General features: G+C 35.9%; 1 protein-coding gene across 2 annotated transcripts in view; it reads left to right on the forward strand.

Annotated features, from left to right (window-relative positions):
• The window catches only part of LOC127845160 (cyclin-dependent kinase 10-like), a 21,765-nt gene extending 7,646 nt beyond the window's left edge, over positions 1-14,119 (forward strand). The window contains exons 7-16 of one of the 2 annotated variants that reach the window (XM_052375916.1): positions 1,331-1,398; positions 2,941-3,009; positions 3,192-3,244; positions 5,795-5,864; positions 6,339-6,398; positions 7,387-7,560; positions 8,540-8,682; positions 10,336-10,417; positions 12,398-12,455; positions 13,871-14,119. In XM_052375916.1, coding sequence (XP_052231876.1) covers positions 1,331-1,398; positions 2,941-3,009; positions 3,192-3,244; positions 5,795-5,864; positions 6,339-6,398; positions 7,387-7,560; positions 8,540-8,682; positions 10,336-10,417; positions 12,398-12,455; positions 13,871-13,894 — 801 coding nt within the window. In that variant the 3' untranslated portion in view covers positions 13,895-14,119. The remainder of the gene's footprint in view (positions 1-1,330; positions 1,399-2,940; positions 3,010-3,191; positions 3,245-5,794; positions 5,865-6,338; positions 6,399-7,386; positions 7,561-8,539; positions 8,683-10,335; positions 10,418-12,397; positions 12,456-13,870) is intronic. The other variant, XM_052375917.1, reaches the window with a different exon arrangement.
• The last annotated feature ends 4,037 nt before the right edge of the window (positions 14,120-18,156 follow it).

The raw sequence follows: 18,156 nt of genomic DNA on the forward strand, positions 1-18,156 counted from the left end.
ACTGCATTTTCAGTCAGTCAGCCTGCAGACTTGTTTTGGGACTGCATTTTGAGTCAATCCACCTAAGGTCAAGATTATTGCTATTTAAAATAGAAAAATGGTTGCAGACCAAGTAAAGGAGTTTTTTTGGGGCATGGTGGATTAAGGTCAAGGTCACTAATTTAAAATAAAAAAAAGGAGTTTTTGCTCAACAACTTGAGTTTGGCTGCAGATATTGTGCAGAAATTCTGTTTTAGCCTGGGATTGCATTTGGGGACAGTGAGGTCAAGGTCACTGTTATAAACCCTTTACCACTTAGATACGTAGTTTGATACACTTGTAGTCCCTAAGAAAGTTAAATTTAATTCATGCCTTTTCTTACTATATTCAAGTTTAAAGGCTTCTTTTCAAACCCTTAGATACTGATGAGCAGCAAACAGCATAAAACCTGAACAGATTGTGAGTTACTCGCAGGCTGTTCTGGTTTTTTGCTGTTTGCACATCTATTTTCACGTTGATTCGGAGTGGGAAAGGGTTAACACAAAAAAGTGTTTTCTGTGAATCACTTGTATTTAGGTGCAGGTATTGAGCTCAATATGTGTGTGATCATAGCTTACATGCAGACCTAGCTTAAGATAGTGCAATAACTTTAACCCTTCACCACTTAGATATGTATTTGACACACTTGTGGTACCTTAGAAAGTTACATTTAATTTAAAACTTTTCTTACTAAACTCAAGTTTTTAAGGTTTTGTTTCCAACCCTTAGATACTGATGAGCAGCAAACAACATAAAACCTGAACAGTCTGCAAGTTTGCCAGTTACTCGCAGGCTGTTTTGGTTTTATGCTGTTTGCAAAAGTCATTTTTACTATGCTTCTTATGGGGGGAAAGGGTTAAATTAAATGACTGAAAATTGATTGATTGAAAACCTTGTTTCATTAAGTCCCCCTGATTCTTCTTCATTTTGATTAAAAAGCATGCTATTATGACTGGCCTTAAAAAATATATGCCACCCTTGAAATAATCAGAGTTTCAATGGTGTAATTGTGTCTATTATTCCAATCTGGAAGGCATTTTATTCACTTGCTATGCACACATACCTATATTAATCTCTGAATTAAATACAATGATAAACATGTGTCATTAGCGTGGTGCTTAAACAGCAGAATGCTAGAGAAAATACAAAACAGATCGTGGCGTCTCATCAGGATCCAAACTGTTTGCTATTCTGATAGTATTCTTTGAAAAATATCGAAGAAAATGCTAATTTTAGAAATTCAGCAGACAACATTTTAGCAGACGAAAATTTCCCAGCATGCAAAGGGTTAATATTAAACTCTATTTTCCAGGTGAAGTGCATCATGCAGCAACTGTTTAAAGGTCTCCGGTTCCTTCACGAGAACTTCATCATTCACAGGTCTCAGGAACATATTTAAACAAATTAGTTGTTTGTGTTTGTAAAAAAATTATTATTATTAAACATGTTTATTGGTCAATATTGTTAATGAATATGATATCATAGCAATTGTATACAGAAACTGCACACATTCAAGTATGAACATTTTCATACTTCTTTTATGTTTTATGTTTTGGAATTGTTTACTACTACAAAATAGTGTCATAACAATTAATAACCAATGTATAAGGGCAAATCTATGTATGCATGCATGCAAGTTGTCCATTATTAAGATGATAATATACATGTATGTTTGTATACACAGAAAGTGTTTTTTTAAATACTTGATGAATTGATAAATTTGTGCCATAAGGTCACTTATGAAATGTAAATCAATTACATTTTTTGTTTCCCGAAAGGGGTGGCAGTTAGCAGTGGGACTGTCCGTCTGTCAGTCCATTTTTTCTGATGCAAATCTTTCAGATATTGAGCCAATCTTTGGTTTGTGAGTCTACCAACATGACTTAAAGATTAAGTGTGAGTTTCATTTTGGTCCATTTATTTTTGGTGACGTTATGGGCATTTGATGGCATTTGACTTATCCGTTTGATGGAGGTTTTTTAAGAAAGGCTTTCAGATATGTAGCTGATTTTTTGTGTGTGAGTCTACCTACATGACTTACAGTCCATTGATATTAGGCAAAATTATGAGCCTTGGAAATTTTCTCTATTATATCTGTTTTCCAGAGTTTTTTTACCTAATACTTAAAGATATTGAGCTGATTTTTGGAATATGCGTACAACTACGTTTCTTACAGATGAAGAGTGAGTTTCGTTGTTGTACATTGATTTTAAGCGAAGTTATGGGCCTTTGCCTTCCAAATTACCGTCTTGAGGAGGTTTTGTACGATGCCCTTTCAGATATGTAGCTGATTTTTTATATTTGAGTCTACCCACATGACTTACAGATAAAGAGTGAGTTTGGTTTCGGTCCATTGATTTTCAGCGAGTTATGGGCCTTGGACTTGGCAATGTTCGGTTTTCCAGATTTTTTTACACAACACTTTTAGATATTAGCTGATATTTAGTAAATGAGTCCACCTAAATGACCTACAGATGGAGTGTGTGTTTCCTTTTTAGTCCAATGATTTTTAGCGAGTTATGGGCCTTGGAATTTTCTATAGGAATTTCTCAATAAAAAACGTTTTTTTTTAGTTTCTTTATGCAAAGCTTTCAGATATTGAGTTAATTTTTGGTATGCAAGTTTACCTACATGACTAACAGATGATGTGTGAGTCGGTCCATTGATTTTTGGCGATGTAATGGATTTTTGACTTAGACATTTTCTCTGTAAGAATTGTTTTCAGGATTTTTTTTTATGAAACAATTTGAGACATTTAGCTGATTTTTGGTATGTGGGTCTACCTTCTTGCTTTACAGATGAAGTGTGAGTTATGTTGTGGTCCATTGATTTTTGCAGAAGTTATGGGCCTTGGACTTAACAATTTTCTCTAAAAATGCTGCAGTGGGGCTTCAAAGCGCAGTAGGGGTCATTGTGTTTCACAAACGCAGGTCTTATTAGCTTCTGGTCCACGATTGGGCACCTTAAGGAAAATGTACAACGGCATAACAAGTAACATTAATTTTAGTACCAGCTTCATTGCTCTTGTCATAATTTAGTTAAGCTCCATAACGTGCCATATTTGGCACAAAGTTTTAATCATTACTGTGCATACAGTTTGATTACTAGTATAATTATGCTATATTCTGGACAACCTTGCACTTATTATTATAATTGCTACATCTTCTTTGCAGAGATCTCAAAGTTTCCAATTTGCTCATGATTGACAAGGGAACTTTGAAAATAGGTATGTGCTGTTACATGTAATAAATATTGCTCATATGCTGTTATGAATGTTGAATAAGTCTTTAATTGGCATAGAAAAATTAGGGTATACAGACATTCGTTCCCACAGACAATAAATCCTACGCAAATTTTGACAAGCGGACTTTCGTTCCTACGTTGTTTTGACAATCCTGACATTCTTTGCTCAGTTATTTTTACAACCCAGACATTCGTTCCTACATGATTTTGACTTCCTGGACATTTGTTCGCATGTTATTTTGTCAGCTCAGGCCAGAGCTCCAGATAATTTTTTCAGCCGAGGGGTATTTCACTCATGAAATTTTTAATTGATGAGTAAATATCAAAATCCGATAATTTTATGGAGTATTTATATTCAAAGGATCACAATTAATAACAAATTGTACACGTGGTGTTAACTTGGCATAACAAGCAGTCTTGTACACAATAGAGCAATCACTTTCGTTTTACACAATGTATTTAACAGTTGTTCTATTTTTTTGCCCTTGGCTTATAAGCAGCCATTTATGGCTTTTTCCGTCTTAATTTGGCAAGCCACTTTTTAGCACACACGCGTCTTTACAGCCACGATCAAAATCTTCTAAGCTTGGTCCACACAACTTGTTATTTTATGTGTATTCCGGCTGCCATTTAAAAAGTGAAGTTGGGCGATTCGGGTTTTATCGAATGAGATGTCAAATGTTTTCACCATAAGCGTATATCAATTCTCAACAATGCAGCGGGGAGCCCGTCAACTATGGCCTTTATCGTGGACCAAAACGAAATGATACTGTTCTGACTGAAGAGTAAATTAGGTCGGGAACCACATTCTATACGTTTTTACCGGTGTGAATTGAATGACGGGAACCAGTCATGTTTACATGCATTGTGTACACACCCGTCTTACAATAACGTAGTGACGTCACCATCTATGTATAGAATGTGTTTACATGAATTTATATGCATGTATAAACAGCTAATACGCATTGAAATTGCACACAATGCGTAATCCGAATTTAGTCAGGATTTTTTTTACTCAAGAAAATTTTAAGTCTTGCGTATTTTCTGTTTTTTCATGCGTATTTTACGCAAATACGCATCTTATCTGGCCCTCTGGCTCAGGCATTGGTTCCTACATGGTATTTACACCCAGAACATAAATTCCTATAATTAAATGCAAACTTAACAACTTAGTTTATGCCAATTCAAGGTCTCATCTCATAAGCAAAAAATTCAATTTTCCTTACTTGTTAACTGTAGGCCGATTTTAAATGAGCAGACCAATTTAAATTAAAATTATTTTATTGACTAATTACCTAACTTACTGACAGTTTTTGTGTGATTTCTTTTGCATATTTCATTGTGTTTATATGTTTATAAATGTGAACATTTGCTTCATTTTATTTCTGTACTTTCTTTTGCATAACATCTTAATGAAAATTGTAATATAGGACAAGTTTTAATCCATTCACAAAATGTGTACTCATTGTAATAAGTGTAGCTTGAGAATGAATACCAGGATAGCTATAGCGTAGGAACCAACGTCTGGGGTGTAAATATAATGTATGAACCAATGTCCTGGCTGTTGAAATAATGTATGAAAAAAATGCCCAGATGACCAGAATAATGTAGGAATGAATGTCAGAATTAGCCAAACAACATAGGAACTAATGTCCACCTTGTCAAAATTAGGGTAGGAACGATTGTCAGTGGGAACGAATTTCCAGGATTCAAACATAAGCGATGTGTATTACCGGTAAAATGTCATGGATAAGGCAGCATGATTTGTTTCTTTCATGAACTAGTAAATATCAAAGCAAATATCTTAAATTGCTTTTTTACACCAGTTTGGAAAGCAGTTTAGTAACAGTTCTTTTTACTCTTGCTAGTTAAAATGTAGAAGTTTGTTGTAAAAAATTTCCATATAAATACATGTTATAGGAAGCAGGACACAATTGAGGCCATTTAATTAATGACTGCTGGGGTCGTATTCCAGAAGCATCTTAATTAAGTTAAATTTTATTCTTATCCTTAAATTGGGAAATTTTCTTAAGTGTCTCATTTCATATTGCAATAGATTGGCATCAAGATATACATTTAAATAACATCATTATGCCAATGTTATTTTAGGAATACCAAAAAACATGTGTTTCCTTATTTAGTAAAGAAAAACAAAACATTGTAATTTTGAAATTAAGTGAAATTATTTAAGAAATGACTTAAGATGTTTCTGGAATACCACCCCACACCTGCACAAGGTGAAGTCTGACGATCGCCTTTGAAACACATGTTTATTAAAAAACATGTCTGTCAAACAATGAAGTCTTAGCAGTCTTAATGACTAAATGACTACCGGTAGTTTCTGCCTAGCAGCCAGGATGTCACGAGTTTGATTTTCACTGTGGGAGCGTATTTAAGATCTCCCCCCGTAGACATCAATTACCAGGAAACAGACTCAAGAGCGTTTGAAATAAGCCTTAGGCTTTCTATGCAATCAAGTGAAAATAAATAGGTTTAGACAGAATGACTAAAGAAAACTATTGATTGGTTTCAGCTGACTTTGGTTTGGCTCGGAAGTATGAGCTGCCTCACAGGCCCATGACACCTATGGTGGTCACACTGTGGTGAGTTGGGATGCAGTAGACCAGTTGCATATTCATAGTTTGTTAAGCCTTTTGTTTTAGAGACCTTGTTATTCATGCTATTTAGATGATAAGATTCGGTAACTGATGGTTGTTGTTTTAGCGTATCTTAAGTGGCCTTAGGGGTGCTATAATATACAGAAACACGAAGAAAATGATTGTTTCAGATTGCTGGCAATATTTAATTAGAAATCCAGACATTTCATCAAACAACAATGCCATATTTTACAAATCCAAACCATTTTTTGTCAACTAAAAAAGTAAAAGTGTGTATAGGACTTTAATGTACATGTAATATACAACACTTAAAGTAACCTTTGTTTTTCAGCCTTGTGGTTCAAGATGCTGGTTTCATGAGAATTATATAGGTTTCAGTTATATAAAAATGTACTAGTATTATTGTTATTCTGTTTAAATGTGTACAATAATTATGCTCAGAGTAATTGTATATTGCAGGTACAGAGCTCCAGAGTTATTACTGGGATCAAAAATACAGACAACAGGGATAGATATGTGGTATGGTATTTAAATTATAAACAAAAATACTGTTAAAGTTATAATTTCAGAATGGCTCATGGAGCTTGTAAAGCTCAAAATGTGCATGACTTCTTTGATGTATGTACTCATTATTTTGTGTGATGCCAACAGATGATTTATTTTGTTGAAAGCAAACTAGTTTGAAAACAATTTTTTGTATTTGGTTGTAGAAATGAGATAAACAAGCAAATTCGTTGAATTGATATCCCCCGCCTATATACTTCTGGACACAAAAGTGTTATATTTGACACTAAAAAAAGCATTTTTTTGAAGATACAAAGGGCCACAACTCTGTTATTATCAGATGGTGTACAATGCCATTTGGCGTGCATCATCCTATTATCCATATATATACTCATACCAAGTTTCAATGAAATCCGCAAAAGCACTTCCAAGATATGGCTCCGGACACAAAAGTGACGGACGGACAGTGCCAAAACAATATCCCTCCGCCTCTGGCGAGGGATATATACTCATACCAAGTTTCAATGAAATCCGCCAAAGCACTTCCAAGATATGGCTCCGGACACAAAAGTGCCTATAGTAAAAAGCATTTTTTCAAGATACAAAGGGCCATAACTCTGTTTTTAACAGATGGTGTACAATGCCATTTGGCGTGCATCATCCTCTTATGCAAATATATACTTATACGAAGTTTCAATGAAATCCGCCAAAGCACTTCCAAGATATGGCTCCGGACACAAAAGTGCCAGACGGACGGACAACGCCAAAACAATATCCCTCCGCCTCTAGCGGGGGATAAATAGTTTACATGGAGTCTCTTTTAGTTGTGTCCGTCATAGAGTAATAGACCATTAGCGATTTATGGGGCAAAGTATTGTAACCATGTATCATATATTTTCAATAATAGCAGACTAAGACCATTTGGTTTAAAAATTAATAAAAACTATTGTTAATGAAAAGAAGTTGGTTGCTATTGTAAACACTGTAATTCACGTTTTTGCAGGTCTGCAGGGTGCATTCTAGGAGAGCTGCTTGCACACAGCCCCCTGCTGAAGGGGCGTTCAGAGATCCACCAGATTGAGCTCATTGTGGACATGTTTGGTACACCCAACGACATGATCTGGCCGGGGTTTTCGGACCTGCCCGCATTGCAGAAATTTTCTTTGAAGAAACAGCCGTAAGATGTTTGTCATCATTCTTTAACCCATTTATGCAGGGTTCTCAATAACTTTTGAGCCAATATTGAGAACCAAATGTGAAACCAACAGGCCTTCAAAGGGGGGTCCCCGGAAAATTTTAAAATTGAGCACTTGATTTCCTGCATTTTATGGCTATTTTAGTGGTCAACCAGGCACTTAAATTTGAGCATTTTTGCTTGCATTTTATGAATTTTAGCTTTTTTAACTAACGAAAGATAAATGGAAAAAGCTGTTTATTACTTTTGTAAAATTTTACTCAACATGTGATGAACAGAACGTCAAAATATTTTACTGCTTTTTGACCAATTCCAATATGCGCCTTTTCATTGTTGTTGTTGTAATGTGTTAAGGGAGATAATGAAGCAACGTCTTTGCTTAATAGCAAGTAGGAGCAGAATTACCGAAAAGACACACAAATTTCGAAAGGTCAATTGCAGACTTTCCAAATCTGAGCGATTTTCAACCGGCCAAAATCTGATTTCAAACGGCCGATTTTGCCGGCGGCCGGCTCTTATTGAGAACCCTGTTAATGCCTAGCGTCTAGAAAAAAAGGCCTTGGCATGATGCGGCGTCTCATCAGGGTCTGCGCTGTTTGCTTAAAGAAATTTCTGTAAGAAATATTCTAAATATAGAAATAAATATACTATACATCCCTAATTTTGGAAATAAATTGATCCAATTTAGAAGGATGGGAGAATTCACTAGGCATAAATGGGTTAAGTTAATTATTTGCTTGTTATAGTAATATTTCCTGAGCTTCTGTTACCTAATGGTTAATATCAGATACACTTGTATAAATGTATAATTGACAATTTAAACTTATTTTTATAGTTAAATTTTAATGATTTATTGCACTGAGTGTAAAAATAATTACTAGTTGTGATTTCTATATAGATTGCTTCATACAACATTTAAACTTTTATTGCAACTACCAGTAGATCAAATCTTGTCTTGCAGGTATAACAATCTGAGACACAAGTTTTCTTGGTTGTCTGATGCTGGTATTCGGCTGCTCAATTTCCTCTTCATGTATGATCCCAATAAGCGGGCGACAGCAGAAGATTGTCTTGATAGCTCCTACTTCAAAGAGCAACCACTACGTATGTATTCCGAATTTTGGCATGTAACTACCTACTGATTCTTAGACCTAAGAAATCCCTTGAAATTGTGATGATCTGACACACCTTTACTGTTGTGTCCAATTTGGTATTTACCATCCCTTATTAGTCCCCTACCGGTGAAACCAGAGGGGACTTATGGTTTGCCCTCTGTGTGTCTGTGAGTTTGTGACACTTTTCTGGATCCTGCAATAACTTAAAGTTCTTCATATTTTTTCATGAAACTTGAAACATGGATAGATGGCAATATGGAGATTATGCACGTCATTTCATTTTGTTCCTATGTCAAGAATTCTGTTTGCTATGGCAACAAATAGACTAGAAATATTGCTGAAAATGGTGGATCCTGCGATAACTTTAAAAGTTCTACATATTTTTTTATGAAACTTGAAACATGGATAGATGGCAATATGGAGATTATGCACGTCATTTCATTTTGTTCCTACATCAAGAACTCTGATTGCTATGGCAACAATTAGACTAAAAATATTGCTGGAAATGGTGGATCCTGCGTAGGTAGGGGACTTTTATTACTTTGCGAAAAGCTCTGTATATCAGTGGAAATGTGGGGTGTATGTGCTTGCATGTGACATCCGAGCTTTTCCGTACTGTAACTTTGTTATTCATTTGTCAATTTTAAATGACTAACCACAAATGGTTACTATCATAATACAATGTATGGCCTGTAACGCTGGTCTCTCCTCAGCACAATTTGAGAAATTGTAGTTAGTCACATGCATTCATCTCAACATTTATTTTAAATAGTTTTCAGCTCTCTTATTGAAGTAGTTTTCATCCCATCTTCACCAAATTTGGTCAGAAGTTGTGTTTATATGATATCTAGGTCAAGTTCAAATATGGGTCATGCTGGGTAAAAAACTAGGTAACAGGGTCACTTAGTGCGTTTAAAACAATCACCATTGTTATCCAAAACCTTCAAACTGGCGTAACTAGTGACAGTTTGGCACTCTTATTCAAAATATTTTCACTAAAAGGATGCTTGTGTGTCCATGTATAAACAAATTTGTTGAAATTATTATGATTCGAATAGAAATTATCCATCATAAATTTTCCTTGGGCGACGCTTTATTTTGTTAATGTAACTTTGGTTTTGGATATTGTATATTTGAGCCTCATTTTTGGAAAACTGGACTTAATGCATGAGCGTAAAGAGTTGGCCCAGATAAGCCTGTGCGGTCCACAAAGAGGCAAATCAGGGACACACTTTCCTGGATTTTTTTTAAAAGAGACTTATATACGGACGAATTCCAGACTGCACAGGCCTATCTGGGACAATATTTATGTCGTGTTCTGAGAAAATTGGGCTTAATGCATGTGCGTAAAGTGTCGTCCCAGATTAGCCTGTGCAGTCCGCACAGGCTAATCAGGGACAACACTTTCCGCTTTTGTGGTATTTTTAGTTTCAAGGAAGTCCCTCCTTGCCGAAAATCAAGTTTAGGTGGAAAGTGTCGTCCCTGATAAGCCTGTGCGGACTGCACAGGCTAATCTGGGATGACACTTTACGCACATGCATTATGCCCAGTTTTCTCAGAACGCGGCTCATTTTAAGAACATGCATTAAGCCCCATTTTCCTAGAGAAAGGCTCATATTTGATTTGTTCTTTGCAATGTCAGCCTGTGATCCTGAGTTGATGCCATCCTTTCCACAACACCGTCTCACCCGGACCAAGCATACATCCCCAACAGACAATGAAAGGTCAGTTACGTATGGCCTAATGTATCGTACTTAATTGAGCTGCATTGCGGGAAAACCCAACTTTATGCATGGGCGTAAAGTGTTGTCCCAGATTTGCCTGTGCAGTATTCACAGGCTAATCAGGGACGACACTTTCTGCTTGTATGGTATTTGTGGTTTAAAAGAAGTTTCTTTATAGCAAAATCCAGTTTAGGCAGAAAGCATTGTCCTTGATAAGCCTGTGCAGACCACACAGGCTAATCTGGGACCACCCTTTATGCTTATGCATTAAAGTGGCCTTTTCACAGATTTTGGCATATTTTGAAGTTTGTCATTAAATGCTTTATATTGATAAATGTAAACATTGGATCTTAAAAGCTCCAGTAAAAAATCAATAATAAAATTAAGAAAAGGATAAAAAAGTAGCCGGTACCAGGGCTCGAACCAGTGACCCCCGGAGTCCTGGAGGTAGTCTGAAGTAAAAACGCATTAGCCCTCTCGGCTATTCCGCCGGGTATACACTGTTTAAGAATTTTATACCTTATATAAGCAATCTTCGTAGTTTCGTAAATTTAAACGACAACAACAGAACTCTCCAAATTATTCAATCGTTTCGCGTTGCAACGCTTTATAATTTTTAGGTTTTCAAATCGTCAAATGATACATATAATGGCTATATTGCACTATGGTAAATGTTCAGTAATACTGTTACCTCACAAATATCATAACTAAAAAGAAAATTTGCGAATCTGAAACAACTTTTTTTAATTTTGTTAATTTACCAAACTGTGAAAAGATCCCTTTAAGCCCAGAACGCGATTCAATTGTAACAAAGCTGCATTTATTATGCCCCCCTTCGAAGAAGAGGGGGTATATTGCTTTGCTCATGTCGGTCTGTCGGTCTTTCTGTCGGTCCGTCCACCAGGTGGTTGTCAGACGATAACTCAAGAACGCTTGGGCCTAGGATCATGAAACTTCATAGGTACATTGATCATGACTCGCAGATGACCCCTATTGATTTTGAGGTCACTAGGTCAAAGGTCAAGGTCACGGTGACCAGAAATAGTAAAATGGTTTTTGAATGATAACTCAAGAACGCATACGCCTAGGATCATGAAACTTCATGGGTAGATTGATCATGACTTGCAGATGACCCCTATTGATTGTGAGGTCACTAGGTCAAAGGTCAAAGTCACGGTGACCCGAAATAGTAAAATGGTTTCCTGATGATAACTCAATAACGCATACGCCTAGGATCATGAAACTTCATGGGTAGATTGATCATGACTCGCAGATGACCCCTATTGATTTTGAGGTCACTAGGTCAAAGGTCAAGGTGACCCGAAATAGTAAAATGGTTTTCGGATGATAACTCAAGAACGCATACGCCTAGGATCATGAAACTTCATAGGTAGATTGATCATGACATGCAGATGACCCATATTGATTTTGAGGTCACAAGGTCAAAGGTCAAGGTCACGGTGACCCGAAATAGTAAAATGATTTTCGGATGATTACTCAAGAACGCTCTTGCCTAGGAACATGAAACTTCATAGGTACATTGATCGTTACCTGCAGATGACCCCTATTGATTTTCAGGTCACTAGGTCAAAGGTCAAGGTCACAGTGACAAAAATCGTATTTACACAATGGCTGCCACTACAATGGACAGCCCATATGGGGGGCATGCATGTTTTACAAACAGCCCTTGTTTGATTGTAAATCATGCATATTGCAGTTGCAAGTTTTGTCTTTAGTTATTACTTTTGACCATTCACGGTATGTTTGGCAGTACATGTGTTCCCCGCGCGTGTGTATGTTTTGCTGGAATTGATAGAATCAGGCACGTACATGTATTCTTCAATTTTAAGTGCTTTGAATAATAAAAGCATTTATACATTCTGTACATCAGTTTACACATGTCTGAGTTTCAAATCATGAATTAAGAACAACAGTAATCCAACATATGCTACATGTACTAACCTTTTATTTTTTCTACAGCAAGAAACCAACAGGTCCAACTCAAGTGCCAGACTTTGGAAAATTTGAGGCTAGCTCTGTAAGTTATTATTAAATCCAAAATTCATCTTTCGTGTCTATGTTAACGTTACAGAAAAGCATTTTACATCCTTGTGGGTTTATCCATTTTGTTAGCTCGGCTGTTTTCGGAGAAAACCCGAGGTATTGTCATAGCCAGCTCGTCTCGTCTGTTGTTGAGTCCGCCGTCCATGTCGTGCTAAAACCTTAACATTTTCTCAAGGTTTTGAACATTGGCTCTAAAATCAAAGTGCTTCAACCTACAACTTTGAAACTTCATATGTAGCTGCACCTTGATGAGTTCTTTATGCCACACCCAATTTGGGGTCACTAGGTCAAAGGTCACTGTGACTTATAAAAATAAAAATTCTGTCAAGCTTTCATTTATTCAAAACTGCACCCGCAGCCGAGCGTGGCACTCGTTATGCGTGCGGTGCTCTTGTTATGCAATGTTTGATGTTGCCTTAGTTGAATGCAACAGGCTTGCCATGCCTGCTACCTCCTTCATGGTTTTGAATTTGATGTGCTTATTGCTAGACAGTTGATATTAGAAACTAATCTTTGTATGAGTTCCCAAATAAACAGTGATGAACTGAACTTGATTTTTTATCAAATTTGTCATTTTAAGCTGGATCTTTCAAAGCATAGTTTAGGCTATACTACTCATCCATTTTTTCGGCTTTGTCGTAATGTTTTGGTTAAGGTAAACATGCAATACCTTCAAACCACTGTTTCTACTACAGTCTACAGGTATTAAATTGAAACCTCCCAGATGGGTTTCGGGTTATTGTTTGAGGTCACTGACCGTAACTTTTACCTGCAATGAACCGATCCATGTCCATTCTTGTACATGTGCAATATCTTTGTATCACTGTTTCTACAACAGGTATGGAATTAAAACTTCACAGATGTGTTCGTGGTCATTGTTTCAGGTCACTGAACAAGTTTCATTACCGTACTCTTGACTTGAAATTAAGCAAAACTATGCCTCTTTTGTACTTGTGCAACATTTCGTTATCACTGTTTCTTCTACAGGTATTCAATTGAAACTTCACACATGTGTCAAGGTCATAAACCAAGTTCCATAACTCTGTCATTTACCAAGTTCCATAACTCTGACCTGCAACTTAGCAGAATTATGCCCCCTTTTGTACTTATAAAATGTGTTAAGGTGAACATGCAATGCCTCCAAATCACAGTTTCTACTACAGTTATTCATTAAACCTTCACATGTATTCGGGTCATTGTTTGAGGTCACTGACCAAGCCCCATAATTCTTACCTGCAATCTAGCAGAATTATGCCTAAGAAAGGAAAGTCGATTGGAGGGACTCGGGGTCATGAGCTAGCTGTAGTTTTGTTCCAGATGTATTATGGATCTTTTCATACTCTTGTTGAGAATTGCAATATAGAGGTTTTTACTTTGCTATTGTTTCAGGCCAAGAAGAAAAAGTTGTCTTGAAGTGAAATGTGCAAACACGTCCCGGTTCAGCTACAATGCAGTTTTTCAAAAGATTTATGTGAAACTGTGATTGTGCCTCTTTAAATTCGGCAACTAGTGCATAATTAATTACAAGAAATAATAGTCAGTGCTATTTTACTATAGTAATTTAGCTGCGGAATGCAGAACAATATTATTGCCCTATACAAATGTCATTTGTACACAATATAAAGATGGAAAATGGAATGTTCTTTTCATAATTGTTTGAAATTGCTGAAAATTATAATGTACTTTAATAAGTGCAAGCTAATTTTTGTTCATGGGAAGCTTTTGTGATCACTTTTTGTCCATCGTTCGTCATGCAATTTTAATGTTTATCTTGTGAACAGTATTCGAATACAAGTATAAAGCTTTTGAAAACTCTTAGGAGTAAAAGTGTGTGCCTTATCATCACCGAAATTGGTTCTCGTCTGATAAAAACCTAGCCACCAGGGGGCTGGGCAGTATTTCTTATTCTGTGATTAAACACTCATAAAGTGGCTTTTTTTATGCCCCCCTTTGAAGAAGAGGGGGTATATTGCTTTGCACATGTCAGTCGGTCGGTTGGTCCGTCCACCAGGTGGTTTCCGGATGATAACTCAAGAACGCTTGGAGCTAGGATCATGAAACTTCATCGGTACATTGATCATTACTTGCAGATGACCCCTATTGATTTTGAGGTCACTAGGTCAAAGGTCAAGGTCACGGTGACCAGAAATAGTAAAATGGTTTCCCGATGATAACTCAAGAACGCATACGCCTAGGATCATGAAACTTCATGGGTAGATTGATCATGACTCGCAGATGACCCCTATTGATTTTGAGGTCACTAGGTCAAAGGTCAAGGTCACGGTGACCCAAAATAGTAAAATGGTTTCCTGATAACTCAAGAACGCATACGCCTAGTATCATGAAACTTCATGGGTAGATTGATCATGACTCGCAGATGACCCCTATTGATTTTGAGGTCACTAGGTCAAAGGTCAAGGTCACGGTGACCCGAAATAGTAAAATGGTTTTCGGATGATAACTCAAGAACGCATATGCCTAGGATCATGAAACTTCATAGGTAGATTGATCATGACTCGCAGATGACCCCTATTGATTTTGAGGTCACAAGGTCAAGGTCATGGTGACCCGAAATAGTAAAATGATTTTCGGATGAATACTCAAGAACGCTTTTGCCTAGGATCATGACACTTCATAGGTACATTGATCGTGACTCGCAGATGACCCCTATTGATTTTCAGGTCACTAGGTCAAAGGTCAAGGTCACAGTGACAAAAAACGTATTCACACAATGGCTGCCACTACAACGGACAGCCCATATGGGGGGCATGCATGTTTTACAAACAGCCCTTGTTTACAATTGTCATGAATGTTTGTCATAACATCTGTTATACTGATATTTCATTTGAGTTTGAAAATGGTCCTGTCAGTCAAAGAAAAAAGGCAGCAAGTTTTGCTTATGGCTCTATGGCTTAATTGAAACCTTGTGAAGATTTGGTCACTTTTTTGGTTCTTGTGGCATCTCGGTTGTGTTAAAAAATGGTTTCAGTCCGGTGAAAAGATGGCCACCTTGGGGGGGGGGGGGAGTTTTAGTTACATGGCTATAGTGAAACCTTGCCAATGCTGTAGTAGTCACATTCTTTGTACAATCTATTATCTACATTAAACACTGACAGATGATGCAAGTCTGCCTTGTCCACATTGAGGTAAACTGCCTCTTTCAGTGTGGCAGACTGATATTCGAACCGATTTTCTTCAAACTTGTAGTGTGCATCTGTACACATAATTTGGCAATAAGATCAACTGGTTTGGCTTGTTTTACATTATGATGTGGCGATAATGCTTTTAAGTTTAATACTTGGAACAACATTTTTACGACAGAAACTGATATTATTGCAGCTGCACCTCATCAAGAAGACTCCACTAGTCAAGCTAAGTGCAAAATAGCGAAGACAAGCAGACAAAAGAATCTGTTCGAAAAATATTGAATATTATCTTCAATCTTCGCAGACTTGTAGTCCAAATCAGTTCACACAATCTGACATAAAGATGGACTCAAAATGGTCACCTTGTGAAGGTATCAGGTCCGTTTGCCCTCGTTACACGTTCGCCCTGGGTCCGTTCGCCCTGGGTTCGTTCGCCCTATATTATCATGTGCATATCGGGGTATAAACAGTTGATTGTTCACACATATAAGCAAGTTTGAACCTTAAGTTTTCATTAATTAATATAGTAAGCAATTAGTGAAAATAACTGGCCTTTGTTACAAACACGCTTACGAGTTAAAGAGCGCCGTTTTGATTTTTCACACATGTAAGCAAGTTTGTACCTTAGATTTCATCATTAATTAATATAATAAGCAATTAAGGAATATTACTGGCCTTTGTTACAAATACGCTTACAAGTTAAAAAGCGCCGTCTTTTATATTTCGGTAACACTTTTTTGTTTGATATGTTCGGAATAACCTAACTGTGAATTATCACAGTATATGAAATGGAGCTCAAATGTCTGGTTCTATTATTTCAAAAATGGATAATGTGTTGTGCATTTCGTGCAATTTGGAGGTACGACCAAGACAACATGCGATTACATGCGACGTTTGTGAACGGTGGCAGCATCGGCTATGTGGAACTGATTAGTTTAATTTAATTTGTCAATTGCATATAATAAAAACATATCGTACATACTTTTTCTATATATTTTAATGTTCCTTGAGGATTTCATTATTTCCATCTAATGTAACTGGTAACGGGATCTTCATTTACGTACGATAAATTATTTAGTTCTGAATAATTAATCATTCTGTCCATTACGGTCTTAGTGAATGTTGTCTCTATCGTATTTCATTTTCAATTAGCATTTAAATGCTACCATTCTTCGACGTATGCGTATTAGCGTTAAGCGCTAATATCCTTTGATCCATAATAGATGTAATTAATTAAAGAAGCTTACGTTTGCGTTCTTGATTTGGTAAACAATTTAGATTGGAATTTGCTACTCGCTCTCTTAGCTTACTAAACTGTTTTATTATAGTACATCAATGTATTTTTCCATATGTTAGAGTTTGCAGCTCACCTAGCACAAAAAGTATACTGATGTGGTTTTGTGAAAACTGGGCTTAATGCGTGATACGGACTGCGCAATTCCTTAAGTATTTCTAACAATATACAATAGTTATTCTAAACAATATGCAATAGTTATTTTAAACAATATGCACTAGTCATTTTAAACAATATGCAATAGTTATTTAAAAAAATATGCAATAGTAATTATAAAATTTTGTTAATTGAAATTAAGTAAAACTATTAATTATGATTAATTAAAATTATTAAATAAGTTAAAATGGAAATTTAAATATTACAAATATGTACACAATATAAAGTGCATCATTTATTATTTTATATATAAGCTGTATATATTAAATTTATAAATTATTTGTACATTAATATGTGTAATATAGTCATTAAGATTATGAGATTTTGAGTGTAACTTCTTGCGTTGTTTATGGTTCTTTCATTCAGCAATATATAACCACCGTCTGTCGGATTATCTAATTTCTTGTATTATTGTCGATCCCATCATAGGCAAATAAATTTAAAATTCATATAAACATCATTAAATCTCAATAAAAACATCATCAATATTCAATTTACTAAACTGATCAACTTCCAATAATTCTCGCGTGGATTGTGCGTAGTGAAGTAGCAACTGGCCTTTATTGATCGGTGTCGATTAATGAAGAGATTATAGAGATAACGGTCTGTGTTAATTGATTGATTGAGTTTCGTATTAACCTAATATAGTTAACATTGAGAACAATTACTAAATCATATAGAAATTAGGTATGTAGAATATGATTATTAAGTTGAAACTATTATCCTAAAGAGTACTTTATATTGATGCATGCAAAAATTATGTTTATAAAACAGAACTGTTATTATTATTTTTTTTAGAAATTATCTTTAATATGATTATTAGCGTATGATTAAGAAAATAAACCTAAATTATGTAAATGAAACAGAGCGGTATAATTTAAATTGTGTAGAAATTAGTCTCAAAGAAAACGTTCAATTATAATAAATACATTAAGGAATAAGATTATTATTTATTAATTATAACAGAACATCAATAGAGTTATCTGTATCGCAAAAATTGTATTACGGACTATATTTTAAGCAATTAAAGCCGTGTTGTCAGTGAAATTTGCCGATGTCATTGTAAGTTCATGAAATTT

This window comes from Dreissena polymorpha, chromosome 9 (assembly GCF_020536995.1).
Source record: "Dreissena polymorpha isolate Duluth1 chromosome 9, UMN_Dpol_1.0, whole genome shotgun sequence".
NCBI classification, from domain to species: domain Eukaryota; kingdom Metazoa; phylum Mollusca; class Bivalvia; order Myida; family Dreissenidae; genus Dreissena; species Dreissena polymorpha.